We start from the raw sequence: 16,776 nt of genomic DNA, 5'->3' as shown, positions 1-16,776 counted from the left end.
TGCAAATACGTGTACAGAAATCGAGACGACCTTTTCTAAAAATTGTACAAAAATAGTAAAGTCTTTTAACGTTTTAGCTAACTATAAAACCAGGTTTAATCCACCGTTTTCTACATAAGGAAATGCCTTTACCAAGTCAGGAATATGACAGTTGTTTTCCATTCGTTTGGTGTGCTTGAGCTTTTGATTTTGCCATGATAAGGGACTTTCCGTTTTGAATTTTCCTTTGAGTTCGGTATTTTTGTTATTTTACTTTTTATACACCCGTCAAAATTTTGACGGGACGTATTATGGTATACAAATGTCGTCTGTCTGTCTGTCCGGCGTAAACGAGTCGCATCGTAACTTGAGAACGACTTATCCAAATTTCATGAAACTTAACATAGTTGTTTCTTATGATGGTCAAACGATCTGTATACTTTTTGGTGAAAATAAGATTAAAACGTTTTGAGTTACGGGACTTAGTAACTAAAACAGGTGTGTGTGTTTTTTCACATGTCGCGCCGTATCTCAAAAACAATTTATGATTATTTCTTAAAACTTTACAAACTTCTTAGTTATATTAATCTTGAGATATGTATACTTTTTGGTGATGATTCAAAATTTTATTTTTGAGTTATTGAGTATTTTGTAAAAAAAGGGGGAGGGGTTTTTCACATGTCGCGCCGTATCTCAAAAACAATTTATGATTATTGCTTAAAATTTTACACACTGCTTAGTTATATTAATCTTAAGATCTGTAAACTTTTTGGTGATGATTCAAAATTTTATTTTTGAGTTATTGAGTATTTTGTAAAAAAAAAAAGGGGGAGGGGTATTACACATGTCGCGCCGTATCTCAAAAACGATTTATGATTATTGCTTAAAATTTTACACACTTTTTAGTTATATTAATCTAAAGATCTGTATACTTTTTGGTTTTGATTCAAAATTTCATTTTAGAGATATTTAGTTTTTTGTAAAAAAAAAGGGGGGGGGGGGGGTTCGCATGTTGCGCCGTATGTCAGAAACTGTTTATGATTATTGCATAAAAATTCACACACAAGACGACGGGCGTATCATGCACTCATGGCGCAGCTGTTTATTACCGGATAACATACTTTGTAAACATATTTATCTTTAAATCTTGAAACTGTAGAGACACAAATTTTTAAATTGTTATATTCACGAAAAGACAATGCTTCTATATTTAGTTTCACATGACAAGAACAGACCGGTGTACTCGAAAACTTAGGTGTGAAAAATATTTTTGGAAATTGTAACAGGCTAAGGACTTTGTAAATGACTCCGAAAATTGGTGACCTGAAAGATTTTTAGATTTCGTATGTACATGATTTTTTCATTTTTTTTATCAGTATGCAACAAATGTTAACATTTTTTAAGTTTCAGTTTTCCATCTTCTAATGCAATTATCTCGATAAATAATGAACATAAGACATAGTGTAGATGCATGTATAGTTTAATAACACAGATTAACAAATAATTACTTTAAAATGAATGATTGTTGTTTAGAAATTACTTTTATTCAGTATCGTCACCAGCATTGCTTTCCTATTGATTTTCTCGAAGAAGAGTGCCGGACTTTTCTGTTGTTCTGGATACTTCGGATTTGCCACTGGTTTTGTCAAAATATATTGCAATTTATTCGTAGGGACAGAAATGCAGTCCGTTGTGACCTACTTGCATTATTTTTTAATGTGCCCCTACTAACTACGGAGCCTATCATTTTCTACGTGGATTTCTTTAGAAAAAAACGTGTACCCCTACTAGTTTTAGTTTTTATATCCTGTAAGTCCTATTGTATTTAACATACAGTTTTTGTTATTGGATATGAATAACAGTCTTACATTTAAAGATTTTCCAATTATTACACCAACATCTTAAGATTATTGAAATAACATGGGTTTCCAAGAATAGAAATAGCCATATATCATTATAGGCCCCTGTTAATTTATATAATTGATATAAAATTTACATGTTTTCGTTTTTTGTCCCCCGAGTAACGCGTTGCGGGGGACATGGACATAACGGGCGTCTGTCCGTCCGTGTGTCCGGTCTTGTTAGCGCTCTCACAGATACAATTCTTGCCAGATTTTTATAAAACTTATACTATAGGTAAATATTATCAATATCTCGGACAAGTTTTATAATGGTGGCCGATCAACTTTTTTTAAAAGAGTTATACCCCGTGGAAATATTAAATTTATGGAAAATGGCCTCGTTAGCGCTCTTGCGGGTACAATTCTTGCCAGATTTTTATAAAACTTATACTATAGGTTAATAATTTAATTTTGGATGTAAGTTGTAACACGTCTTCTGATTGGCTGAAATTGTTTTGTCTATCAGCTCATAGACATAATTTTGTCATGTGACCGTGACGTCATCAACGTTTTTATCATGATTTACTCCTTTTTAAAATTAAATTATAAGGAATGACTGTAATATTTTTTCTGTCTATTCGAAATAACCTTAAAAATGTGATGCACACTTTTAAATAACCCGCTACGCAGTGTGCACCACATTTTTGATGTTACTTCTTCATAGACAGAAAAAATATTACAGTCATTCCTTAAATATCAGCAATATCTCGAACAAGTTCTATAATGGTGGCCGATCGACTTTTTTTTAAAAGAGTTTTGCCCCTTGGAAATATTAAATTTATGGAAAATGGCCTCGTTATCGCTCTCATGTGTACAATTCTTGCCAGATTTTTATAAAACTTATGCTATAGGTTAATATTAGCAATATCTCGGACAAGTTCTATAATGGTGGCCGATCGACTTTTTTTTTTAAATAGTTATGCCCCTTGGAAATATTAAATTTATGGACAATGACCTTGTTAGCGCTCTCACTGGTACAATTCTTGCCAGATTATTATAAAAGTTATACTATAGGTTAATATCAGCTATATCTCGGACAAGTTCTATAATGGTGGACGATCGACTTTTTTAAAATAGTTATGCCCTTGGAAATATTAAATTTATGGAAAATGGCCTCGTTAGCGCTCTCACAGGTACAATTCTTCCCAGATTTTTATAAAACTTATACTATAGGTTAATATCAGCACTATCTTGGACAAGTTCTATAATTGTGGCCGATCGACTTTTTTAAAAGAGTTATACTCCTTGGAAATATTAAATTTATGGAAAATGGCCTCGTTAGCAATACAAAAAAAGTGTTTTATTTAGTTATTGCCATTGTACCTTGGATAGATAAAATATGTGCAACGCGGGGGACATTGGAACTCTGTTCTTTTATTTATATAGTTAGAATAAATTAGTTAGCTATCAATTAAAACATGACTGATCAGAATAATTTGAAGAATTCGAATATATATACTTGGTTTCCAAGAGATGTGTGGAAGTCGTGGATTGTATAGCATGTGCGGATCCAGGATTTTTAAAATAAGGGCCTAGCAAGCTAACGTTTGGAGTTATACTAGTAAAAAAAGACATCTGTTATTTAGTTATGCGATTAATAAAATTAATAAAATACTTTATTGTCAAGTATAAATCAGTCCCGACCAGTAGTATTAACGTAAGTGAAACATAAGTGACATCATGAGTGTATAGTATTGAAACATACCTCTATCATTTTATTATCATACCAAGGTCATTCAACTCATAAAAATAGGTCACTGGTTGCTTATTATATATGTATATTATCATGATGTGTTCCAATCTCTCTCAGTATCAATGCCTGATGGTCACAACGGTCACCCAGTTACACAACTCTGTATATATTTCCTTCATTATTAGTAGCACTCCATAGTTAGGAAATACAATTAAAATTGAACCATAAAATATTTAACCATCCTCTTTATAAAAATAAGGAGATGTGGTATGATTGCCTGTGAGACAACTATCCACCAAAGTTCAAATGAAGTGGATGTAAGCAATCATAGGCAACCGTACTGCCTTCAACAATGAGAAAAACCCATACCGTATAGTCGGCTATAAAAGGACCCGACATCAAAAATATGAAACAATTCAATTGAGAAAACTAACGGTCTAATTTATAACAAAACAATTTACGAAAAACAAATATGACAGACATGAACCAACGACAACCACTGAACTACAGTCTCCTGACTTGATACAGGCACACAAAGAATGTGGCGGTCTTTGCCCTGTTTTACTATAAATTAAACTTACTATTTGTGTCGTACATGTGTATATGTATGTACTCAGTATTTTCCATAGATTTGATTTTCTACAGTTAAAATTTTGAAATATAATTTCTTTTTTGTGTATCCATGGCATCATTCTTCATTTATTTGCGATAAAATATTGCTAAAAAGGGCATGAAAATGTCATAAACTCCCCCAAAATGTGGTTGAAAGTAGAATTTCAATCCCTTTGAGTGATACCTTTTCTTACAACATTGAAATTTGTCTATCTAGCATGTCTAGTTATCAAATAGAAATTAGCTGCTCGTAAAAAAGGACATGACAATTATTTCTGGACCAATCATGTCTGGTATGGAATATGAAAATACGGCCTGTCAAACAGAAATCAACTCATAAAAATACATACAGAACACAATCTTGATGTTCACAACGACACTTTGAAGGTTATATTAATCTTCAGTTATCTAAAAATGAATTTTATTGCACAATTATAGCTTTTATATTTGAAAAAAATCTACAGAAGCCAAAAAGCAAAACCACTCATCTAACTATGGAGTACAACCTTCGGTGAGCAAAACTAAAAACTAGTTTGTAGCAAATGTACCCTGAAGTGAGACTTTTTCAAAAGACAAGGTAAAATTCTTGAGATTCATATAGATCTGGAATGTTTCCTTATCATGCCTTCATGAGTATACACATGACTGGTTTTACCTGTGTCGCCGAAGTAACCGCTCGACTCCTTCCGTCCGTCTTTCCATCCGTCGAACTTTTTTATCATTTTCTTTCGACAGATCCGTTGAAATTACAATTTATATGTATCCGCTTTTTTCGTCAAACAAGAAAAAACTGTTTATGACGGCCTTAGCATACTCACACGAAGCATGCTACCACATTCAAGAGAGCTCTGGATTGAAGTTTCTGACAAAAAATGTCACGAAAATGTCGAAAATCCAATTCATAGCTGTATAATTTCACTGTTTCTTCTACACTAATACAATTATAAATTGCTGGACTGACCATTTATATAAGCATCATAAAATGTACTTAACGAACGCAATCCATGCATCGCTGGTAAATTATTAAGTCAGGGATTTCTTTACCATAAATTACTTGAAAAATTTACTAAATTATTTCATAGATACAAAAATTTGATTAGTAAATTTGGCTGTACCCGTAGAAAACTTATTAAAAATGGTATTTTACGGTAATATTGTACTAAAAGCGTGGAAATCACTATGTGATCCGTGTAAACTCATCGAACCTTTAAACAAACTTATAAGTAAAGGTTATCTTATTAATGTTGTAATAAGATCTTTGAATATTGTTTACATTGGCACTAACATCGATTTTGTCATCAACAAATTAAAACATAACTAAATTTGTATTCTTTTTGAATGTTTTTTTGGGATGTATAAATACACATCCACGTTTATTTTCTATTTAGAGATTGCTTTATCTATATATAACATGATACGTATTTATTTTAAGGTTAAATTCTAACTATCCTACTGCCTGTCGATACTTTTATTTTGGCATTGCACAAGTCATATCTTCTTAGGCTGTCCATGGCGTTAAAACACTAAATCCCTGGGATGTGTTTAAATTGATTTTAGTCTCTGATGCATGATTTTTTATTATTAATTGTTTTTGGCTTTTAATTAGCTTTCAGTAAACTGCGAGTACTCTCAAATCGCACTTTCGTGTTAATTTGACCTGTCGACACAATTTGTAATGCATTTTTGTTATTCAATGTTTACTTATTTTGTGTTGTATCTCGTCTAACTATTTTCAATATGTACCACCTTTGATAAGTATTTAGTATGACGATAAATTTTCACTTCTGTACTCGTACTGCGAACAACAAATTTATTTATTTGTAAAAAGTATTTCCGAACTAACAACAAAATTATTATATTTAAATTTACCTGTGTACGTTATTTTATTTAACGCCATTTTGTCCCAGGTTTTAGTTGTCTTTTTGACATTGTTTTACATCTTTTTTTATAATATTGTATTATATTGTGTCATAGATCAAATTTATTCGTTCAGTGTATGTTTACTTGTTTTTGTTTATACTATGTCTTTTTGATGGAGTTAACCCGTTTCAATTGATATTTAATTGTGTGTCTTTTTTTGTTGTAATGTTACACTACTGTTTCAGGTTAGGGTGAAGGTTGGCACCTGTTAAAACGTTTAAACCCGCTGCATTTGTATGCACCTGTCCTAAGTCAGGAGCCTGTTGATCAGTGGTTGTCGTTTTTATATAGATTAGACCGTTGATTTTCCTGTTTGAATTGTTTTACACTAGTCATTTTGGGGCCCTTTATAGCTTGCTGTTCGGTGTGAGCCAAGGCTCCATGTTGAAGGCCGTACTTTGACCTATAATTGTTTACTTTTTACACATTGTGACCTGGATGGAGAGTTGTCTCATTGGCACTCATACCACATCTTCTTATTTCTATTTGACATGTAATTCGGGAATTTTTTATCACTTACTATTTTTTGCCTTTTTTTAATTTACAATTTCAGAATTAAATAATAAACAAAAGAAGAGTTTTATCAGTCAAAACTATAGATTTGGTGTCCCTGAACACCAGTTTTATACATTAATTTTATACCTATGTATTTATTTTTATATTTTTTGTTTTTGTTTTTCAGGATCATGGTTTAAACCTCTTGCCGTAGGAGTAGTTTGCCTAGTTGGTGGTGCAGTGCTTGCTCCGATCGCTGTTCCTGCAGCTTTAGGGGCTATTGGTTTTACAAGTGGTGGTGTGGCTGGAGGGTCTATAGCTGCTGCAATGATGTCATCAGCAGGTAATGTTGCTGCCGGAAGTGCCATTGCTACCATGCAGTCTATTGGAGCCGCCGGATTAGGGGCAGCCGGAACAGCTGTCGGTGCCGGTGTTTCTGGTGTTGCGGGTGTTGCTGTTGCCAAAGCTGCAGGTGCAGGAGAAGAGGAGGGAGAAACTCATGACTGTTGCAACACTGAACATACCTGTATTACTTGTCAACACTGTAGATGTAAACATGAAACCGGTTTTCGTTCTGCTCAGGCACCATGTTAACTGAACTGCTACCAAAACGACAAAAACAATAGAAGAGAAACCAAATTAAAAACTTCAAATGAAATTGAGAGTGAAACATGTTAACATGAAAGATCTGAAAGATATTAAACATAATATCTCCTTTAAAGAATAAATATATATATATATAAGTGATTCGTTTAGACTATTTCGTTTGTGTTTATATTGTTAAACTAAATTCATTGCAATCGTCTTCTTAATTACTTTTATAAAGTGAAGATTACATCTTCTGAAATAAAGTTGAATAATAGAACCCTTGTTTTAGAGTACTTGTTATTCAGTTTATTTTCGAAAATCTGCAAACTGATCGAATCCATGATACAATTTTACATTTATAATCTAGTGTTTGTATCCCGCTGAATTTGAAAATCTCCTTTTTCTTTTTTCCTATTCAGATGAAACTTCGTGTAAATGATATTGAATGCTTAACATCATTTCATTTGCAAAAGATATCACAACGCTCATGAATCAAAGTTTATGTTTTCCTTTTATCCTTGCGAAGGAAACAGGCTGGTGCACCTGCCAATGGTTCGGCGCATGTCATTTGTGATTTTTTGCCTAATCGCATGAATCTTATTCCTAGTAAATGTTTAATTGATGCGTCTTTTTCGTTGACTGTAAAATATCTTGAAGCAATCATTTCTGCATTTAGTTTATGCTAATGTGTAATATTTATACGGGTTATCTTCTCTTTCCTCTTCGGGAAAACAGCAAACAAATATATTGATTGATTGATTGATTGGTGTTTAACGCTACTTTTAGCACTATTGTGATATTTCGTGGCAGTCAGTTGTTATTGGTGGAGGAAGCCAGAGTGCCCGCAGAGAACCACCGACCTTCGGCAAGAAAAGCAAACAAACTGACTATGTTTATTGACAGGTTGTAGGTATTCCTATGGGCACCAATTGTGCCACTTAAATAGCAGACTTGTTCCTGTACTATTAGGAATGTTGAAAATTTACTGTCCTTTCCTGGATTTAGATATTTCAGTTTTACACGAGAAACTAAACAAAAAATTACGACGAAATGGACGATTTTTCTTTTCCTATTGTTAATTTTCCTTTTTTGGTCGTTGATGTTCCTTTGGGCTGGCACTGTCTTAGGTTGTATATATATATCCCAACTCGTTCGCTATGCCCGTGTATGCTGTGACGTTTTAGATTTCATTGGCGTAATCTATGCATTACTGGCTAATTTTAAAATAAATCAGTGATTTCGTTACCACAAATTACTTAAAACCTTTACTAAATTCTTCCATAGATACAAAGATTTGGTTTGCAAGTTTGGCTGTACCTGTAGAAAGCTCATTTCAAGCGGAATAGCACATCATAATTTTTACGGTGATGTTGTTTACCGAGCCCGGACATTTAGATACTATCCGGGTAAACTTATCCTTAAATAAACTTATTCTGAAAGATTACCAACACTGTAATTGGATCTTTGTATATTGTTTTTATTGGTATAAATATTGATTTTGTTATCAGTAAACTAAAACCATACTTAATATTATTGTTATACACATATGCAGATTCACGGTACTACAATCTGTCGAGACCTATATTTTGGCATTGCCCAAGGTCATGTTTTTTCTGACTGATAATGAAGTCTTTACACTTATCTATTGAATGTTGGATGTGTACTGATTGATATTTAAGTCTTAGATACATGATTTTTTTTAGATATTATTAGCTTTGAACTAGCTGTCAGTAACTGCTAGTTCTCTCAGATCTGTACTTTGTGTCTTTTTTGTTTTTGTTTTTAGGGATGTATAATAAATAAATTACCATGTCCGGTCTGTGTTTTTGTTAGATGTTTTTCTGCTGTGTATCGATCTGCTGAGTTAAGCCTTTTTCAACTTATTTTTATGGTTTATTCTTGTATTGTTCTGTTACAAGGGTTGGCGCCTTCTAACATGTTTAACCCAGCCACATTCTTGATGTGTCTGTCCCAAGTCAGGAGCCTGTAATTGAGTGGTTGTCGTTTATTTCTGTTTCTCATATTGTTTTATGTTTATTGTTTTGTAGACCCTGTTCTTGTTTTGTGTCATTACACCACTGTCCCAGGTTCGGGGGAGGGTTGACGCCTCCAATCATGTTTAACTCCGTCACATTATATATATGCCTGTGCCAAGTCAGGAGACTAGTTCAGTGGTTGTTGTTGGTTCATGTCTGTCATATTTGTTTTTCGTGAATTGTTTTGTTATAAATAAGGCCGTTAGTTTTCTAAATTGAATTGTTTCATATTTGTCATGCGGTGCCTTTTACAGCCGACTATACGGTGGGTTTTTTCATTGTTGAAGACCGTATGGTTGCCTATATCTACTTCATTTGAACTTTGGTGGATAGTTGTCTCATTGGCAACCATACCATATCTCCTTATTTTATGTGGTTAAATACAAAAATATAATTAAAGTGACGTTTATTTATTTAAGAAATGTAACCCTTTCCGATATATAAGTTATCAAGGAAAAGATTCCTGCCAAAAAATTTGAAAAATTAATTCAATAGAATAAGGTACACGCATTTGATTTACACCCATCATCATGACCGTTGTAAAGATTGTTCTCAATCTTTCTTACAATACCTTAAGTCTCTAGATATTTATTCTATTCAATATTTGAAATACCTTTGCCAGGTTTTCTAAATAAAATAACTAAACTACTATTTCAAGAAATAGAAATTATTATTATAACTATAAATTACTACAAAGAATGAAAGTACAATATGTTTAACGGTTTTCTGTGATTTTCGTGCGTGTAGTATTTACCTATTAAGTTTCTGTAAAGATGAGTTCAAATTCGTTTTGATAGTCGGAAAATCCCCTTTTTATAATACTTAGCACGCCTTATCCTTGCGTGTAAGAAAATAGGTCGCTACCGGTCAAGGTTAAATGTGTGTATTAAAGTTAGCGAGTACGTAAAAATTGGATTATATTGAAGGAATGGACAATTTCATCCGACTTTACACCGATTTGGGAATATAAAGCAGGTAAAATGCAGTTTCAATGAAATGTAGTATTAATATCAAACTGGAAAACAAAAGATGTTATTCGAATGCCACATGTTGGCGGAATTTCGTAACGCAAAATAGGAAACTGTCGGGAACATCGCCTAAACAAAACAATGAAAGTATAATTAAACTTTCAAAACAACCGTGGTTGCAAAGCTACTTGTCAATTTCAACTTTATTTTGAATTAGCATTACACAATCGTGATTATGTGGTAGCCTCTTTTGTTGTTTATACAACATTGTCATTCAATGTGTTTGAGCATCTCCGCTCTTCAACACTTTGTACAGTGAACCATTCATTGGATACCAATGATCGTTCGCCCCGCCTTCTAAAATTGATTGACAACCGTCTTTTGAACGTCATCTCGGGATAAATAAATTTATTAAATTAAAAATAATTTTCAGTAGAAATAAACTTCTATTTCCATTTCATTTCAAAACAAGTAAAGCATTTTCAAGACATTTTAAAAAAATTGCGTCCCTCTTCCAAAAAAGGAAAAAAATCGGTGCGTAAGAAAAAAAATTCCAGCATAATATATTTAGTACCGATGTTTCAAATACTAATCAACTGTGAAAGATATTCTGGAGTCGTAAATTTTACGAGATCCATTGATTTTATTTAAATATTAATACAGAGGAGTTGTATGCATGTAAGATAACATTGTACTTGCTTGAAAATATTGTGTATAAAAGGAAAGTTCTCTTTTGGATAAAACTTTAAGTCGGTAAAAACGTGCATCTCTTTGTCGATTGAAATTTATACATTTTCGCTACGTGCGTGATATACATTTATAAAAGAGAATATACATTTCACACACTAGTCTTAAATGTCAATCTTTACTAAAAACTCACGATCTCTTTTATGAACAAAAATGTGATAAATAAAAAAAATATCGTTCTCGCAGGTCGATCTTCGATGCAAAAAGATACGGCAAATTACCCCTGTATTTGATAAACTTGCAAGTAAATATCTAAAAGTGTCAATCCTACTGGAAACTGATTATTAAACATTGCATTTTGCATTTTCTTAAATATTGTTTCCTAATCTAAATCATTATCTGTCGCTGATAAAGGCTTATTTTGTTACAAAATTGCCAATTATATATCTTTTTGTAAAATTTTGCATCGCTAACCAAATTTAATTAATTTGAATCCGAAAGACATGGCATTATAAACCTTCTTTATCATGGTGAATTGGTAATAATTATGTACTTTCGAACTTATTCTTTGAATTAAGAAAGTCTGTGCTGTAATTTATAACGCACAAAAAATATGTTCGACTCGCATCGGTCAAACAGATGTTTGGGATGTAGGAATTAAGTTTTTTATTCGCAACAATTGTTTGATTTTAAAGAAATATTGGAAGAGAGAAATACATAACCATCCAATTGCAAGACATTTTTTTACAATTCCTAAAGGGAAAGCATTCGATTTCAAATAATAGGCTGCACATGGTCTAAGCATTTTATTTAACTGTATACAAGTTTAAAGCTTTTCCGAAAGCTTATGGAATTTTAAACAATCATTTTAAAATTTGGTATAAGTAAAATATAAAATAAGGAGATGTGGTATTATTGCCAATGAGACAACTTCCACCAGGGACCAAATGACGTAGATTTTATAGAACTATAGGTCAACTGTCGGACGGGCTTCAAAGTCGATAAGATAAGAGGTTAATGTATTCAAGTGAATTTAAGTTCTGTGGTACATTCAAAGTACAATGGATAAATGTCTGGTTAAAAATTAATCTTATCTTTGATGTGCCGCATGAGTATCCCTATAAAGTAAGACAGTCCGTGCGTGACCCATGACATAAGATATTTATGCTTTTCATTGGCTATTTTCTATAAAAATTCAGACCAGCTAGTAACCTATATCAATTTACGTGTCTGTAGACGAATTTGTATAAAATATTTTTGTTTGATTTTAATTTCTGAAAAATTAAATAAACTGACCTCTAGGACAGATCTTTTCGGGACGTAGGGTTGGGCCTTTATTTTTTACGGGAATTCGCGATTTACACTTATTGAGACTCGGGAATCAATGATTAATTTTTCGGTATTCGGGAAAGAATGCTTTATTTTTTCGGGATTTCGGAATGCAAACTTTGTTTTTCAGGAAATTCGTGATTACTCCCCTCCTACCTTCTCTCTCTTTCTCCAGCAGACAATGTTGTTAAAAAATAAAAAAAAATAATTCTGTATGAGAATTTGAATTTGTTAAATATTTGCAATTCTTATAAAATCACAAAACCTAGAGATTTTTGGATTTATTTATGTGGATTGACTAAAAAAGGGGGCATGTACACGATGTCCCAAACTTAAATAATTTCATGTTCAACATTACTCAACACTTTTATTACTGAAACAATTAGAGATATCAATAATTACTATGTAAAAAAATTTTAAATATCGAATACTAGTTCCCAACTAAATGTCTAAATATATCCGTTTTGGAATATTTTCCCCATATTGACAGCTATATGACGTTAGTTTATAGGACCTCAGGTTAATATAGGAGTGGCAATCCATCACTTTTATCCAATCAACTGTCCTTTATGATAAAGATTGGCATGCGATTGTAGTTGAAACAATGTAATTTATATAATGACATTGTAATAGTTTTAGGACACAGTTACATCAACATCAAAAAGGTTATGTACTTTATTGTGGAAGCTGTGGACCACTGGTTCAAAATAAAATTGATTTCGACAGTTGCTTTGTAACCACTGTCATGATGTTGGGTGTATTTAGTATGTTCAGGGTGCTAGTACAGTAGCAGAGGGTGAGTGTAGTAAACGGATTAATATTTTCTTTATATTTTTACAAATAGCAATTGTTTTGTCATTTAGCGATGCAGGGAATATTGTTCGTCCGAGTAACTCATCCTACCATTCAAGCTAGAACTTTTATATTACTTAGAGTATCTGTACATATATAAAAGGTATGCAAATTTTATAGAATTTTGGTTTTCTTAAAATTATCCACAAATGACAATATGCTGAAGTGTTTGGACGGTGCATGCAACGTGTCTTTCAGACACAACCATTTCAGATTGTAGTTCAACATCACTGTTTTTAATCGAATATGTGTGTGACACTATATTCATATATATATACAGAGGGGGCATCATATTTGTAGTTTTCATTATCAAATTAAAATTAATGCATAGTATTATCCTATTCATGAAATCTTACAACAAGACGAGACGTCCGATTTCGGATAAAAAGGCACTCAGTTGCATAAAAATAGCACTATAAATTTTTGTCCAGAAAGAAAAAAGGAAAAGAGAGGCAAAAAACAGCAAAAGGACATTCAAACTCATAAGTTTCAAACAGAAAATCTGAAAACTGAGTATGTTTATATTATTGTAAACTCTATGAGCCATATGTTCAAAAGGAACTTAAAAGGGTAGCAAATTTTTCCTTATATCTACTTCGAATGAGGGAGCGCTCTTGTGAAAAATTGTATGCGATATATTTTACAATTTATAATCTCTATTGATGTGTCTAGTTTGGATGAATGCCATTACAATTTCCTTTTTTTTTTGTTGCTTTTTCATTTGTTCATGAAGGTTTTTGTAGATAGTAATTTGTATTACCGGCATTAGAGTGTGGCGGTTCCAACATATCGAAAACGACAACTTGGTTGTGCTTTGAATGTCTATAACATCATGTGAACAATCATATAACAACAAGAAAATTAAGCCAAAGTTTATTCAAATTCTGAAAAAGGAAATACATGAAAAACTTTATCTATATTTGAAGATTAAAGAATGAATTATGGAAACGTGTTTCAGCATAAGATTCGTGAACTATGCCTCATTGAACAAAAAAGACAGACAAGCGTGATTAATTTAGTCCTGGAGAAAAAACTTCATACTTGAAACCATTTAAATAAAATCCTTGCATGTACATGTGACTTTTGTTTTATCTTTTGTCACCATATGTCATTTGAAATAAAAGTACCAAAAAAACTCAAAAGTATTTGCAAATTTGTTATGAACTTAGTTTAAGTAATTTGAACAATAAAGATAACTACGAGTTTTAAAAGATTTATTTACTTAAAAATAGGTGTAATATTTTTATTAAAATTCGAAAAAAAATCCTCATAAAAATAATTGATAAAGACTCCTTCCAATAAATATTTTGTAATTGACATTTTTTTCTTCTTTTGATATATAGTAGGTTTATTATTCACTTTACAATCTCTACAAATGTATAGGTGAAGAATTGAGAACAGACAAAATTGTAAATATTGAACTTTAAAATCATAATCTGTATCAAATAAACAATAATATAAATCATGTGTTTGCCCTATAAATATTGAGATTTCTTTTACATTTTAGAAATAAAAATTAACTTTCATCCAGACAAAAAAAATGTTTTCGTAAGCATATCAAAACAAAAGAAAAATATAGAAATAAGGAGATGTCTGGAGCTCTGAAATTAATCACTTACAATGAGAACACAGCTATATTTATATAAATATCAATAAAGTTTTATAATAATAATTACTAGTTTTAGGATGATTTCTGCTTTTGATAACATTGCAGATTTTTTAACGTTTATCGTGAACTGACAAAAACATTGTATATCTGTAAAATAACAGCATTTATGGGTATATCTTTTTTTTGTTGAAAAGTAATACGCCTTCCCTTATCCTCCCAATTGCTTTGAAATTTGATTACCCCAAAAATTTAGTTTGCTCAACAAAGAGCATTGTCGAAGGTCACAACACGAATATATACTGTTTCTCTTAGGTCTGAACCATAGTCATCTTTTCGTACTTTAGACTGCGCACTGATGGGGGATCATACATAGGTAAATCAGCTCCTTTTCGTTTACCGTAGGCATTCTTATCAAACAACTCATCAAGCCGTTCTTTCTCCATGTAGATGTGCGATATCGAGTGTAGCAGACGATCAATCTGGTCTGGGAACAATTCAGTCGGGCCACGTGTGTCTGCTGCATGTACGCTGTTTGGTTTAAGAACGTTTTTGTCTGGATTTCCAACTCCGGTCCATAGTTTTAGTCTGCCTAGCATGAACTGGACGATTTCATAGTCGTTACTTTGCTTATTTGCGTCGATTCGAACAGAAGAAAAGGTTTCATTCAAGATGGAGAGGAACATGTTGACCACAATAAACGTGATCACAACGACATACAAGAAGAGAAATACTTGTGTTAAGACAGGTTGTGCATTGGACATTGCATAAATATCGAATTTACCCATCATCATTACAACACCTGATTCGCAAGATGTTACAAAAGTTTTGAAGGACTTGATGTTTGCCACATAAATCATGTAGAATAATTGAATAAAAGCCAAGAAAACAATGTTGAAGATGACACTAAAGTGAAGAAGATCTCTTGCGGATGCTTTAATTGTTGATGCCAAAAGACAGATTTTCTTGTTAAACCGAAGCAATTTCAGGAATTTCAAAGTTGCAAAGAAAGCCAACCAACCAACTATATAAGAAAATATTTCACTCCAATACCCAACATATTGAAACTTCATATACTCGTTTCCATGACTGACTTTAAATCGTTCTGTCAACTTGTTGGTTTCAAACATTCGATAGAAATAGATTACAACAGCGGTAACTGACATTGCACAAATTCCCAACTCTACCAAATTCCAAAACTCCTTAAAATAGGACAGCTTCTGCTTGTAGATGTTACGAGCTTCAGCAAAAATGAAGTACACGGTGAATAAAAGATATGCAACTTCACATGCCAATACAAACAACATAGCAGAGTTCATATAGGGGAATAAATTGACTGGCTCAAATCGATACGATGGAACTATGCCCTGACTTGGTCGGAACTCGGCGAGCATTGTTGATACTGCAAACAAATTTATACCAGGATTATATACTGTGAACTCTACGAACACTGCTCGTGTGTATCGATCAATCCAACCTTCTTGTTGTAATTCTATCATTTTATTTCTGAGTGTTGAGACGTTTCCACGTAACCTGACAACATATCCACCGCCGCTATAGACGGATATCTCACCCCAGTATGGATATCCATCAAGTTCATTAGCAGTCGTATATCTATATTCTTCTCTGGAAGAATTTCCAGCCAACGGTTTCCATCCCGCTTCATAGCTTTTTTCGTCCTGATTATGCACACTATACTCGTCGTTACATTCGTGTATTATACCTACAACTTGGTCCGGAACTTTGCAAGATCCTGAAATATATCAAGAACACATTCTTATTTGATACTTTTTAATTTGCTAGCGTGTATAAAACTCTGAAAACGTTATTATGAAAAATTAAAACAAATAAGCAAATTAAATTAACGGGTTTTTTTATTATGAGATTTACAATAGTTCAAAATTGTTGATACGAAAAATAGAGAATTTTTACATTTTTTATAGAACATATACTGCATAGATATCTTACATTCTACAATCAGATATTTATGTGTAAATAAACAACCATTCAGCTATATTATAGTATTTCTCTTATTCTACATGCATTTAAACAGGTTCTGGCAAGTTTGGCAAAAAACGTTGATTTAATTTGTCTTGTTTTATTTCCAGCA

The 16,776-nt window shown here is 32.4% G+C and overlaps 2 protein-coding genes across 7 annotated transcripts in view; one reads left to right on the top strand and one right to left on the bottom strand.

Annotated features, from left to right (window-relative positions):
• LOC127710258 (interferon alpha-inducible protein 27-like protein 2) overlaps window positions 1-7,465 on the top strand; it is a 99,484-nt gene extending 92,019 nt beyond the window's left edge. For all 5 annotated transcript variants that reach the window (XM_052216034.1, XM_052216033.1, XM_052216035.1 and 2 more), the window contains exon 3: window positions 6,788-7,465. In XM_052216034.1, the coding sequence (XP_052071994.1) occupies window positions 6,788-7,194 (407 nt within the window). In that variant the 3' untranslated portion in view covers window positions 7,195-7,465. The remainder of the gene's footprint in view (window positions 1-6,787) is intronic.
• Window positions 7,466-13,921: 6,456 nt separating this feature from the next.
• LOC127710243 (uncharacterized) overlaps window positions 13,922-16,776 on the bottom strand; it is a 51,384-nt gene continuing 48,529 nt past the window's right edge. For both annotated transcript variants that reach the window (XM_052216011.1, XM_052216012.1), the window contains exon 37: window positions 13,922-16,419. In XM_052216011.1, coding sequence (XP_052071971.1) covers window positions 14,978-16,419 — 1,442 coding nt within the window. In that variant the 3' untranslated portion in view covers window positions 13,922-14,977. The remainder of the gene's footprint in view (window positions 16,420-16,776) is intronic.

Source organism: Mytilus californianus, unplaced genomic scaffold, assembly GCF_021869535.1.
Source record: "Mytilus californianus isolate M0D057914Y unplaced genomic scaffold, xbMytCali1.0.p SCAF_7, whole genome shotgun sequence".
Classification (NCBI taxonomy): domain Eukaryota; kingdom Metazoa; phylum Mollusca; class Bivalvia; order Mytilida; family Mytilidae; genus Mytilus; species Mytilus californianus.
The sequence above is the reverse complement of the archived record's forward strand: the minus strand, read 5'-3'. Positions and strand labels throughout refer to the sequence as shown.